This window comes from Micromesistius poutassou (assembly GCF_964030765.1).
Source record: "Micromesistius poutassou genome assembly, chromosome: 4".
Lineage (NCBI taxonomy): Eukaryota > Metazoa > Chordata > Actinopteri > Gadiformes > Gadidae > Micromesistius > Micromesistius poutassou.
The window spans coordinates 22,764,945-22,778,001 of record NC_140274.1 but is presented as its reverse complement, the minus strand read 5'-3'; the positions used below and the strand labels follow the sequence as shown (position 1 = coordinate 22,778,001).

The window sequence follows — 13,057 nt, the reverse complement described above, 5'->3', positions numbered from 1 at the left end:
CCCCCGACCTTCACCGCCCTCGGCCAAGGCCACCGCTGGAACAACATCTCCCGGACGAGCACTGCTGCGAGACGCTCTCTTTGTGCCTCCCTCCCCCCCACCCCACCGACACCTGCTGATTGACTCTGTCTGGGACATGATCAAGGCTGTCTCCATGGCAACTTGCTGTGTTATCGCGATGACATCCTGCGGCTGAGACACCGTGGTTGTGACGCCAGGCGAAGCGACTCTTCAGGCCTACGCACACACAAACTCTTACACGGATACAGATACGCAATCACCCCCCTCTACCCCCATCCCACGCCTTCGCCGCTTCGGTTTTCCCCCCAGTGTGACAAGACGGGTCTGTGTCCAGCGCCTTGATGGCTGCAGGACCGATGGCTGCTTGCCTGCACTGGTGTTCCCCCCCCCCCCCCCTCCCCTGTTGCAGGTCTTGTGTTGTTCATGTTGGAGGTGTACTGACTACGTGCTTATGTGTGCTGAGGTGTTTTTTTCCGGTCTCCACACTGTACTCCCCACAGGAGCATAGTCTGGGGGTTGCCTTTTTTTCCCCCTCCCCTCTCCTCATGTTGTTATGCTGTTTTTTATTTTTTCCCTCAAGTTGGCGCCGTCCATGGCTGCCACGACGCACTCGAACGTCAAGACAAATTCCTAATATGTTCTGCATAATTGGCCAATAAAACTGTTCTGATTCTGATTCTGAAGTGCAACATCAAGTGAGCTACCAATTAGCTTAGCCTTCTTTATTTTTAATAAGCAGGGTACATACTTGAAGGCATTATTAAAGGTCAAAACGTTGCTCTTGAGGTCAGACTAACAGTGGACAGAGCTAGGTATGGTGTCTCTCAGTTGGTTTTCAATTTCGTTAAGTGTTGTTGTAAACGAGTCTCTAACGAGTGGGCACTGCTCACGAGTGGGCTCTGCTCACGAGTGGGCTCTGCTAACGAGTGGGCTGTGCTCACGAGTGGGCTCTGCTCACGAGTGGGCTCTGCTAACGAGTTGGTGACGAAGTGACCTAGAAGTGTTTCCACTCAAGGAGCGGACGGTGGCAGAGCAATGCCTGCAGCCTGTACGGTGTTTGTTACGGTCTTCCTTCCCTCTTCATCGCATTGAACGCTGAGTCAAAGTGTTGCCAAAGAAGGTTTGAAAGAGGGCAGTGGTTCTTGAGACATGCCTCTCTGTCCTGCATTGTCACGCTGGAGCTGAGAGGGTATTTAGTTTCCCCTCCAGTTCGTAACCACATGTATTCAGAAGCTTTGGGCGTCAGGTTGCACAGCTGGACTGTAGCCCATCTGCAGCACAATGAGCACCTTCTGGAGATCTTCGCATCACCACTGATGCGAAGATCCCAAAGAACTGGCTGCTACAGACACAACAGTTTAATGAAGGCAGCCCATGATTCTGAATGATTTTTCAACATCTTTTGCACATGTGTTGCTTCTTAAACATACGTCTAATTGAGCTGCAGAGTTTTCTTTGTTCAAGTTTACATTTGCATGCTTTACACAAACCCTTCTGCAACCCAAGCCCTACTTCAAAAATAAGTTAGCTAAATATTTTTGTCCTATAACGATATTCTTGTAATTTTTCACCATATATAATTGATACTCGTTCTGGAATTCCATTAGTTAGTTTATTCTTGTGTTGCTGTTACTTGTTGTATCTTGTACTACGTGTCCATGTATCGAGTCGTCTCTGGAATAACAGGTTCACTGTCCACTGCCAGCCTGCTTCTCCCAGCAGTGTCTCTGGAACAACATGATGCTCCCAAGGCGTCACATGCAGACCCACGGTTGAAATGAGCATTGACCTAGATTCCCTACATGCACCCCTCACCCTTTTATGTCTTCTCTCTCTTTCCTCCCTGCCCTTTCCCTTGTGCCGCTGTAGTTGTGGAAATCCGATGACTTTGGCGAAACGTGGGTGTTGATCCAGGAGCAGGTGATGGCCTACTTCTGGTAAGCTTGCCCCGACAGTAGAACGTCTGTGACTGTGGAGGAGAGTGACGTCAGAGTGTCACATTCCTGTGTGTGCCTTGTAACACCTGACCTAAACATTACTGTTAAAGGTTATACGAGGTTATGAGTCCAGAGGCATTTAGAATAAACTGAGCTGATGGCAAGTGGGAGTGAGGGAGATGCATGCAGTGAATGATTAGTTTCACCCTGGGGTCCTGCAGGCCAGAGTAAGCATTCGTCTTCCAGAAGCCTACTTCTGGTAGGAGAGAAGTGAGCCAGTGCACCACTGAGTTTCTCAACCACATGCAGGAATGCAGTGTTGCCTAATCCCCGTCGTGTCGACATGTCATGAGGATAATGAGGATAATCTAGAGACCTGATGCAGGCAAAGGAAGACCCCACAAAAGCACCCACCCCCCCATCAAGCAGTCCCCCGACACTAATGGTGCGTTCCAGACAACCCGTAACCCGTGTTTTCACAACCTTCTTCCAGAATGCAGACGCTCTTTAGCCCGTAAGTTAGGAGCTGTAACGGAGTACGTCGTTGTGGTTCTAGTCCATGGGTAGTGAGTTGCGGGTTTGACTGCCGTTCCAGGGCTCTTTCACCGGTAGAAGGTTGTGAAAACACGGGTTCCGTGTTGCCTGGAACGCAGCGTAACGCCGGAGGGGAGGGGAGGGTTCAGTGTGTGGGAGGCCTTCCAGTTTTCATATTCTGCTTATTTTTACATCCATCTCTCCGTTTGACGGTGGGACCTTTGGTGAGTCATTGCCCGCAGAAACTGAAAATCAAAACAAGATCAGCCAGCCTCCGTAAACTATGCAAACAGCCAGCAGACACACAGCAACCAGGAAGGATTGGTTTGTAGAATACACTGCCCCTGGGCTAAGCCCTGCCCCTAGCCTGGGCTAAGCCCTGCCCCTAGCCTGGGCTATACCAGACCCCTAGCCTGGGCTAAGCCCTGCCCCTAGCCTGGGCTATACCAGACCCCTAGCCTGGGCTAAACCCTGCCCCTAGCCTGGGCTAAGCCCTGCCCCTAGCCTGGGCTATACCAGACCCCTAGCCTGGGCTAAACCCTGCCCCTAGCCTGGGCTAAGCCCTGCCCCTAGCCTGGGCTAAGCCTAGCCTGGGCTAAGGCCTGCGGGACCCCTTTAGCTCTGCTTACAGATTTATATACAACCACACACACACAAACCTTAACATACAGCCACATACACACACCTTGACACACACCTACACACAGCAGGACCCTGTCCTCCCTCCTGGTGCCTCGGGTCGTTCTACAGGTCAGCGTTCAGACAGACATCAAACACACACCACCTCACACACACACACACACACACCACCTCACACACACCACCTCACACACACACACACACACACACACACACACACACACACCAAACACACACCACCTCACACACACACATCAAACACACACACACACCACCTCACACACATCAAACACACACCACCTCACACACACACACACACACACACACACACCAAACTAGGGCTGAACCATTCATCAAATTCAAATCAAAATCATGATGTAATAGAACGCGATATGCAAATCGCAAAGGCTGCCATTAAAAAAATAAAAAATAAACTAGGGGGATTTTTTTTTGGGGGGGGGGATTTGTTACCGTTACTGACTGGAGATCAGTAAGATTTATATTTATTGCTCTTTTACCATTCAATAGTTAAATAAAGATCTTATCGGTCTAAAGGAAAGAGCAGTTTATATGTTGTACCTCCTTACAATGGAATACATGAAGAGTTAAAACACTCTTTTGTTATGTTCACTCTGCTGTGTATTATTGTAAAAGTCATTAATTAGTATTAATCCTGACGTATCCTCACACCGGACACTGAAGCTCATCAGGACCTCCATCCTCCCCCCTCTCCCCGGAACATGTCTTCATCTCCTCCCCTTCCTCCCCACCTCCCTCCCCTTCCTCCCCACCTCCCTCCCCTTCCTCCCCACCTCCCTCCCCTCCCTCCCCACCTCCCTCCCCTTCCTCCCCACCTCCCTCCCCTTCCTCCCCACCTCCCTCCCCTTCCTCCCTGCGTCCCTCCCCTTCCTCCCCACCTCCCTCCCCTTCCTCCCTGCGTCCCTCCCCTTCCTCCCCACCTCCCTCCCCTTCCTCCCCACCTCCCTCCCCTTCCTCCCCACCTCCCTCCCCTTCCTCCCCGCGTCCCTCCCCTTCCTCCCCACCTTCCTCCCCACCTCCCTCCTCTTCCTCCCTCCTCTTCCTCCCCACCTCCCTCCTCTTCCTCCCCACCTCCCTCCCCTTCCTCCCCACCTCCCTCCTCTTCCTCCCCACCTCCCTCCTCTTCCTCCCTCCCCTTCCTCCCCACCTCCCTCCTCTTCCTCCCCACCTCCCTCCCCTCCCTCCCCACCTCCCTCCTCTTCCTCCCCACCTCCCTCCCCTTCCTCCCCACCTCCCTCCCCTTCCTCCCCGTGTCCCGCCCCTCCAGGGGCGTGGAGCCGTACGACCCGCCCACCACGGTGCTGGTGCAGCGGCGTGAGCCCCAGGGGGTCTCCAGCGTCCTCAGCTCCACAGACTTCTTCCAGAGCAAGCAGCAGCGCCGCGTGTTGCTGGAGCACGCCGACAGCTTCCAGCTCAGAGACAAGTACATGTTCGCCACCTCACCCCGGGTGAGTCAGGGGGGAGGCAGGGGGAGGCAGGGGGAGGCAGGGGGAGGCAGGCACTGACACCTGAGGGGGGCCAGGGGAGTGGGGCGGGAGAGGAGGGACACGGTGAGGGAGGGAGTGAGACGGTGAGGGAGGGAGTGGGGCGGGAGAGGAGGGACACGGTGAGGGAGGGAGTGAGACAGGGGGATGGAGTGAGACGGGGAGGGAGGGAGTGAGACGGGGAGGGAGGGAGTGAGACAGGGAGGGAGGGAGGGAGACTGGAGGGAGGGAGGGAGACGGTGAGGGAGGGATGGAGTGAGACAGGGAGGGAGGGAGACGTGATGGAGTGAGACGGGGAGGGAGGGAGTGAGACAGTGAGGGAGGGAGTGAGACGGTGAGGGAGGGAGTGAGACAGATGGAGGGAGAGAGTGATACAGGGTGGAGTGAGACAGGAGGGAGGGAGTGAGACAGGGAGAGATGGAGTGAGAGGGAGGGAGAGAGTGAGACAGGGAGGGAGGGAGTTAGACGGTGAGGGAGGGATGGAGTGAGACAGGGAGGGAGTGAGACGGGAGGGAGGGAGTGAGACGGGGAGGGAGGGAGTGAGACAGGGAGGGAGGGAGGGAGACAGGGAGGGGTGAGGCAGGGGGGACTGATGGAGGCGTAGGGGAGTGAGACCCTGGTAGATGAAGGGTTAGCCTGGTCTGTTTACAGCTCTGTCTCTCAATGTCCTGTACGCCGTTAGTTCAGTGAGCCAGGAGGTCTGATCAACAGATTACAGGGTTAGGTATGATAGTATGATATCTGATGTCCAGTATGATATCTGTCTGCAGTGTCAACAGCTCCACCCGTAGCTAGGGTACTCTTTAGAAGCTCTTTCTTTATTTCGCTCTCTCGCCCTCTTTTATTTATATATATATATATATATATATATATATATATATATATATATATATATAAAACAGATAGTGTCAGGAATACATTAGCGCCTGACACATGACTTGTGCTGGTGCACGTTTGAGTCCTGGGCTGTGAGTGCTTGTTGTCGTGTTATTGTCGTCAGACGGCGTTGGCTCTACACACGCTGGCTTCACGGTGAAGCGCTACACCCACTTCAGTGCCAGAGTTGAATGTGTGATTAGTTTCATTTCTCTCAAGTGTTAAAGATTGCAATATAATATATTGTGAGCAAGGGCTGGAGAATGTTGTTTCAGAAACCGGTTCCAGCAGAACAGCAGCGGTTGTTCTCCTCGCTGGGGTCTGAAGTATCACTTAATGAGTAACGAACCGGCCTATCGCAGGGCGTCGCAGAGCCCTCTCACTGCGTCTGTTTCTGTATCATCTCTCCGACTGTTAAACACCGTTTCTATTAATTAAAGAAAAGGGAACGACAAGCATTCGTTTTCCAGCAAGCACCAGATTCCCCACTAGAGCGTGAAGCGCCCTCCCTGCTAACAGGCGCCCTCCAGCGTCCGCTCAGCCCGCGTCTCGTGGTCCACTGACGCGTTGGTCTGTGCAGAAGCTGCTCGGCAGACCGGAGACGACGTCCGTTCAGCTGTGGGTGTCCTACAACCGCCAGCCCATGAAGGCCGCGCAGTTCATGACCCGCCACCCCATCACGGTGAGTCTGCCCCCGGCCCGCTGGCCCAGCGGAGGCCCCCCACTGGGGCGCCATGACACCCCATCACGGTGAGTCTGCCCCCGGCCCGCTGGCCCCCCACTGGGGCGCCATGACACCCCATCACGGTGAGTCTGCCCTCGGCCCGCTGGCCCACTGGGGGCCCCCCACTGGGGCGCCATGAGACGCGTGTCAGAGGAGGAGTCAGGGCCACAGCGCGGTGATGAGGAGGCCTCTGATGGAAGGGCTTAATGGAATACGTCAGCAGTTAAAACACTCCTCATTTGTGATGCTCACTCACGATTTGTAATGTTTTCCCCGACTACTGTGTATTAATGTAAAAGAGATATTAGTATTAATGATATTCGGTTGAGTCCGCTCGGTTCTGTAAAATGCTAACATTAGCGCAAGGCTTCAGGGGCTAACGCTGGCCCTGGGCTAACGCTGGCCCTGGGCTAACGCTGGCCCTGGGCTAACGCTGGCCCTGGGCTAACGCTGGCCCTGGGCTAACGCTGGCCCTGGGCTAACGAGGGGCTAACGCTGGCCCTGGGCTAACGTTGGCCCTGGGCTAACGCTGGCCCTGGGCTAACGTTGGTTCAGGGAGGGGCTAACGTTGGTTCAGGGAGGGGCTAACGAGGGGCTAACGTTGGTTCAGGGAGGGGCTAACGAGGGGCTAACGTTGGTTCAGGGAGGGGCTAACGAGGGGCTAACGAGGGGCTAACGAGGGGCTAACGTTGATTCAGGGAGGGGCTAACGAGGGGCTAACGAGGGGCTAACGAGGGGCTAACGTTGGTTCAGGGAGGGGCTAACGAGGGGCTAACAAGGGGCTAACGAGGGGCTAACGGAGGGGCTAACGGAGGGGCTAACGAGGGGCTAACGAGGGGCTAACGAGGGGCTAACGCTGTCCCTGGCCCTGCAGGAGTACTACATCGCCGACGCCTCGGAGGACCAGGTGTTTGTGTGCGTCAACCACGTGAACAACGTCACCCACCTCTACATCTCGGACTCGCAGGGCCTCTCCTTCTCGCTGTCCCTGGAGAACGTTCTGTACTACAGCCCCGAGGGCCCGGGCAGCAACACGCTCATCAGGTAGCCTCTGATTGGCCCCCGACCCAACGGGTCAGCTGAGCGGTCAATCAAAGTGAAACAGGAAATGGTTTAACTGCACACTGCTTTACGACGTCCCGGCGTGGGAGCGCACGTCTTATCGAGAAGGAAGCACTCTCTGCTACGTTGTGTAACGTCACGTTTATGGAGAAGGGAGTGTCGGTGGAACGTCCACACTGAGAGTTAAAGAAAGGGTCTGGACTGAGAGTTGTGTGGGCGTGTTATCCCCATGGTTACCATGCACACTGCGGCGTTATACCACAAGAGTCCGATAAGCTTAATCCTCACTCTGACGCAGACATCAGACTGTACCGCTGGGCAGGGCAGCGGTGTCCTCACACACACCCACACACACCGTAGCGGGATGGTTCAGGTGTCAGGGAAGCCTGACAAAGAAGAGTGTGTTGGGTGTGTGTCTCTGTAGGGGGTGAGGGCTAGTTTGTTGATGACATCGTTTCATAGTCGCCTGCGTCCCTGATCCCCTGCGTCACTCACTGGCTGCAAGGCAGGCAGTGAGATGGACGTCTGAAGCAGTACTACTGCCACATGCTTTCTGTTAACTAACTCAACTCGCCCTGTTGTGCACAGAGTGGGTCAAGGTCACAGACTAATGCAAACATGCGTGTTAAGAAGCTAGATGCTAAAGATGCCAGTTAAGGACAATATTCTAGTCATTTGATGAATATGCAACATACTGCAAAATATCTGCTCATTCAAACGTTTGTTAGAGCCAGTGTTGAACTTATGAAAAACAGAAGAGTTTGGTTCAGAACCAAAGAGTTCAGACCCAACGGACTGACAGGGTTGTGGTTCCTTCCCTTGCATCAATGTGAAGCCTTCTGCCTCGTATGTTTATCGCAAGCAAAGAACCACTGCATTCCAAAGTCCACAATCCTGAAATGTTCTCTATTGATTCACTTTTTAACAAGGAGCTCCTGCGACTGCACTTGGGATTTAAGTAAACACAACGGGAGTTCCATGCTAGTGTGATTCTGGATACACAACCTTTTCCTCTCTGTAGCTTTACTTCACATTATAATTATAGACTGAAGCGGCATTGTGTGAATTGTACCTTTTATTGGAAACACAGTTTATACATCATATCATCTCTTTTAGCAGTATACTTCTGGCCAACTGACGTGGGAAAGTTATGATGGAAATGTCCCCAATCCGGTCAATCTTGTGCCAGCCATAATAACACGGACGATAAGAGAAGATTGCAAAAGTTGATTAAACCCTTTGAGGCGAACCATCAACCAAAAACCAGTTTTAAACTGGAAAAAGAAAGTTTAATTTAACAAAGCTATTTATTCACACCAGGCAAGTGCACACATAGGCTTTGATCAGCTGTTAAATGAAACTAACACTAACACTTAACAGCAACATGTAGGCAGCAGGCCTGCTTCTTGTAGCCTGGTGTTAGAACAATTGATTCACCTCCACTTGGGTCACGTGGCACAGCTCAGTAGTGCCCCCTAGTGAGCTAAATCACACGTTTCCCAAGACACTGGTCCACACCCCACCCGCCCCCCTAACACGGTGACCGCCACAACCAGTCTGTGATGAATCATCTGTTACTACAGTAGAGCGCTACTACAGACCCTCTAATGAATCATCTGTTACTACAGTAGAGCGGTACTACAGACCCTCTAATGAATCATCTGTTACTACAGTAGAGCGCTACTACAGACCCTCTAATGAATCATCTGTTACTACAGTAGAGCGCTACTACAGACCCTCTAATGAATCATCTGTTACTACAGTAGAGCGCTACTACAGACCCTCTAATGAATCATCTGTTACTACAGTAGAGCGCTACTACAGACCCTCTAATGAATCATCTGTTACTACAGTAGAGCGGTACTACAGACCCTCTAATGAATCATCTGTTACTACAGCAGAGCGGTACTACAGACCCTCTGTTGCCTCACGGTGGTGAGCGCTGCGCTCTGCTTCCAGACGTCGTTCACCTCCTCTGAGCTCGTGGGCGTTGCCGTGGCGCCGGCGGCCGTCTGACGCCTGTCTCCGGTGTCGTTGTGGACCAGGTACTTTGCCAGCGAGCCGTTTGCCGACCTGCACCGCGTGGAGGGGCTGCGGGGCGTGTACGTGGCCACGCTGGTCAATGGCTCGGCCAGCGAGGACAACATGCGCTCGGTCATCAGCTTCGATAAGGGAGGGACCTGGGAGCTGCTCCAGCCGCCCGCCGCCGACAGCCAGGGGGCCCGCATCGACTGTCAGGTACACACACGCCTGGGACACACACACCTGGGACACACACGCCTGGGACACACACGCCTGGGACACACACGCCTGGGACACACACACCTGGGACACACACGCCTGGGACACACACACCTGGGACACACACCTCCACCAGGGACACACACGCCTCCACCAGAGACACACACGCCTGGGACACACACCTCCACCAGACACACACACGCCTGGGACACACACCTCCACCAGACACACACACGCCTGGGACACCTCCACCAGACACACACACGCCTGGGACACCTCCACCAGACACACACACGCCTGGGACACCTCCACCAGAGACACACCTCCACCAGAGACACACACGCCTGGGACACACACCTCCACCAGAGACCCTCTGGGAGCGGAGCGGACCCTAACCCTAACCCAGCACCCTCCTCTGATCAGTGAACTCTGGCCACGCTGCTGTTATTCTGGGGTTTAAGCTTTATATTATTATTGTTCCTCTCTCCTCTCTCGTCCCTCCTCTCTCCTCTCTCCTCCCTCCTCTCTCCTCCCTCCTCCATCCTCCCTCCTCCCTCCTCTCTCCTCCTCCTCTCCTCCCTCCTCTCTCCTCCCTCCTCTCTCCTCTCTCCTCCCTCCTCTCTCTCCCCCCTCCTCCCTCCTCCCTCCTCTCTCCTCCTCCTCTCCTCCCTCCTCCCTCCTCTCTCCTCCCTCCTCTCTCTCCTCCCTACTCTCTCCTCCCTCCTCTCTCCTCCTCCTCCCTCCTCTCTCCTCCCTCCTCCATCCTCCCTCCTCCCTCCTCTCTCCTCCTCCTCTCCTCCCTCCTCTCTCCTCCCTCCTCTCTCCTCCTCTCCTCTCTCCTCTCTCCTCCTCCCTCCTCCTCTCTCCTCCCTCCTCTCCTCTCTCGTCCCTCCTCTCTCCTCCCTCCTCCCTCCTCCCTCCTCCTCCTCTCCTCCCTCCTCCTCCCTCCTCCTCCTCTCCTCTCTCCTCCCTCTCCTCTCTCCTCCTCTCTCCTCCCTCCTCTCCCTCCTCCTCCCCTCCTCTCTCTTCTCTCCTCCTCCCTCCTCCCTCCTCCCTCCTCTCTCCTCTCCAGCTGTCTAAGGGCTGCTCTCTCCACCTGGCCCAGCGTTGGAGCCAGCTGCTCAACATGCAGCTGAGGCGTATGGCCATCCTGTCCAAGGAGTCTGCCCCGGGGCTCATCCTGGCTACAGGTGAGCCAGGAGCCACTCAGCCGCTGATAAGAAGCCTGTTCCACAAACAATACCACGCCATCCGTTACTGGAACACAGCCCGTTGTCACTGGGCCAGGCCGCTGCCTAACCGGGCAGGTTGGGCTCTGGTTGGGCAGGTTGGGCTCTGGTTGGGCAGGTTGGGCTCTCAGGAGCCCATTGAGGAAGAGGAAGAACTGCTGCTGTCTGTTACTGACGGCCTCTGAGGGCGAGGTCAGGGTCGGACGCCTCGTGGTGATTGCAGCCCTGATTACATTGCAACTTGTGCGTGCTTGTGTGTGTGCTCGTGTGTGTGCTTGTGTGTGTGCTCGTGTGTGTGTGCTCGTGTGCGTGCTCGTGTGTGTGCTTGTGTGTGTGCTCGTGTGTGTGTGCTCGTGTGCGTGCTCGTGTGTGTGTGCTCGTGTGTGTGTGTGCTTGTGTGCGCGCTCGTGTGTGTGCGTGCTCGTGTGTGTGCTCGTGTGCGTGTGTGCGCTCGTGTGTGCTCGTGTGCGTGCTCGTGTGCGTGTGTGCGCTCGTGTGTGTGCTCGTGTGCGTGCTTGTGTGTGTGCTCGTGTGCGTGCTTGTGTGCGTGCTCGTGTGCGTGCTCGTGTGTGTGTGCTCGTGTGTGTGTGTGTGTGTCTGACTTTGTGACAAAGAGGATTTTGAGAGAGCATGTTGAGGTCTTTAATTAGGGTACATCCGGTAGTAGCCTTGTTGGGTAGTACTGGATGGAGGTGAACCTCCATACAAGTCTCGCTCAAGGAGAAGTTGAATTACAGGAAGAACGGTGCCGAGAGAGGAGGGCTGGAGAAAGGGCTGTTTGTTGTGTTGAACAAAGGAGAGCGTTGCTCAGTGTTATCTGAAGCGTGAAGCACAGTTCACCGTGGGGGCACTTCCTGCAACAACCAGATTTAAGAGCGACGCTTCTCCGTGGGCCGGTCTTGGTTGGACACGTTAACAAACAGACGGTATCAGGTGCAAGGTCAACAAAAGGGCTATTTCTCTGTAGGGATCCTGTCGTAATGTTCAAGTGTTGTCAGTGGCAGCCTCTAAAGCACTGAGGCTGTATGACGGCCATGTCGCCTCCAAGCGTTTCATCGCAGCCCATTTTTTAGGATTATGGCTGAAAGGTTCTTGCTCACTACGTGTTGAATAAATAAACTTCTCTTTATCTGCGTAGAGTGAAACCAGTGTCCCCATCCCTTTAGGGGAGGCGGCGTGGCCCTTAGTTTGACCCCCTCTTCTCTCCAGGCTCGGTGGGCCGGAGCCTGGCCAACAAGCCCAACGTCTACGTGTCCAGCAGCGCCGGAGCTCGGTGGAGAGAGGTACCACACACTGAAGGGTTCACACCTCACCGTCTTACCTCTCCGGTGGAGAGAGGCACCACACACTGAAGGGTTCACTTCTTTTTGTGTTTATTTTCACTCACACTTGAAGTGAGAGCGTAGGGCCTGAGGCAAGACTAAGTGGTGAACGCAAACGGTTCATGAACACATGAATGACAAACATAATACAGCACATGATGTAGGAAACATAAGACAGCAACACCAAATCGATAGCAGCTGTGGAATGAAACGTTAAATCCGATAAAACCATGAATAAAAAGGTTTGAGTGTCGGCGTCAGTAGAGGGTAAACAAAAGCGTGACGTCATTGGACAGCTGTGATGCAGATGTGTGTTCTGCAGGCGCTGACCGGCCCTCACTTCTACACCTGGGGAGACCACGGCGGGCTGCTGCTGGCCATCCCCCAGGGGGGCTCCGCCACGCACCTCAGGTCAGCCCCTCCCCCGTCAGGGCCTCTCCCCCCGTCAGCCCCCCCCCCCCCCCCCCCGGCCTCAGAGGTAAACCCATTGAAGGGCCGAGGATCTGTTTCTATCGGCGACTCCTTGACCCGGAGTAGTGGACAGGTTGGTGTGTGGGTTTGTGCTGCTATTGCATCAACCTTCACAAAAAGAACCAGTCTGTGTGAATGTCCCCGGTCTCCGAGGAGGTCCTTCACTCTTTGGAGTTGTTGGCCTCCAGAATGTTTCAAGCCAGCATTTTTAATTTTCTTTAAAAAGGCGGGCTTGTGATTGGTTGAATAATGGTGTCTCATTTGCATTATTGGATGAACTTAACAATAACTTGAGGTCAGGCGTGATTATGGAGGCTCATGTGTCGCACGTTTTGGATCCATATGTCCATTTATTTTGACAACCCCCACATGTTCATGTTCGGAGTGGTTGATTCAATAATATAAATTATAAAAAGTCAACTTTTTAGATTCATTTTAAATCGTAGGAATAGTGAAATGATGTATGCCCTATTTGATG

General features: G+C 54.1%; 1 protein-coding gene across 1 annotated transcript in view; it reads left to right on the top strand.

The window, feature by feature from the left end:
- sorl1 (sortilin-related receptor, L(DLR class) A repeats containing) overlaps positions 1 to 13,057 on the top strand; it is a 49,298-nt gene that overhangs the window by 11,574 nt on the left and 24,667 nt on the right. Inside the window, exons 5-12 of the mRNA XM_084466449.1 lie at positions 1,891 to 1,958; positions 4,438 to 4,618; positions 6,111 to 6,212; positions 7,129 to 7,298; positions 9,362 to 9,554; positions 10,630 to 10,747; positions 11,996 to 12,069; positions 12,431 to 12,519. Coding sequence (XP_084322575.1) covers positions 1,891 to 1,958; positions 4,438 to 4,618; positions 6,111 to 6,212; positions 7,129 to 7,298; positions 9,362 to 9,554; positions 10,630 to 10,747; positions 11,996 to 12,069; positions 12,431 to 12,519 — 995 coding nt within the window. The remainder of the gene's footprint in view (positions 1 to 1,890; positions 1,959 to 4,437; positions 4,619 to 6,110; positions 6,213 to 7,128; positions 7,299 to 9,361; positions 9,555 to 10,629; positions 10,748 to 11,995; positions 12,070 to 12,430; positions 12,520 to 13,057) is intronic.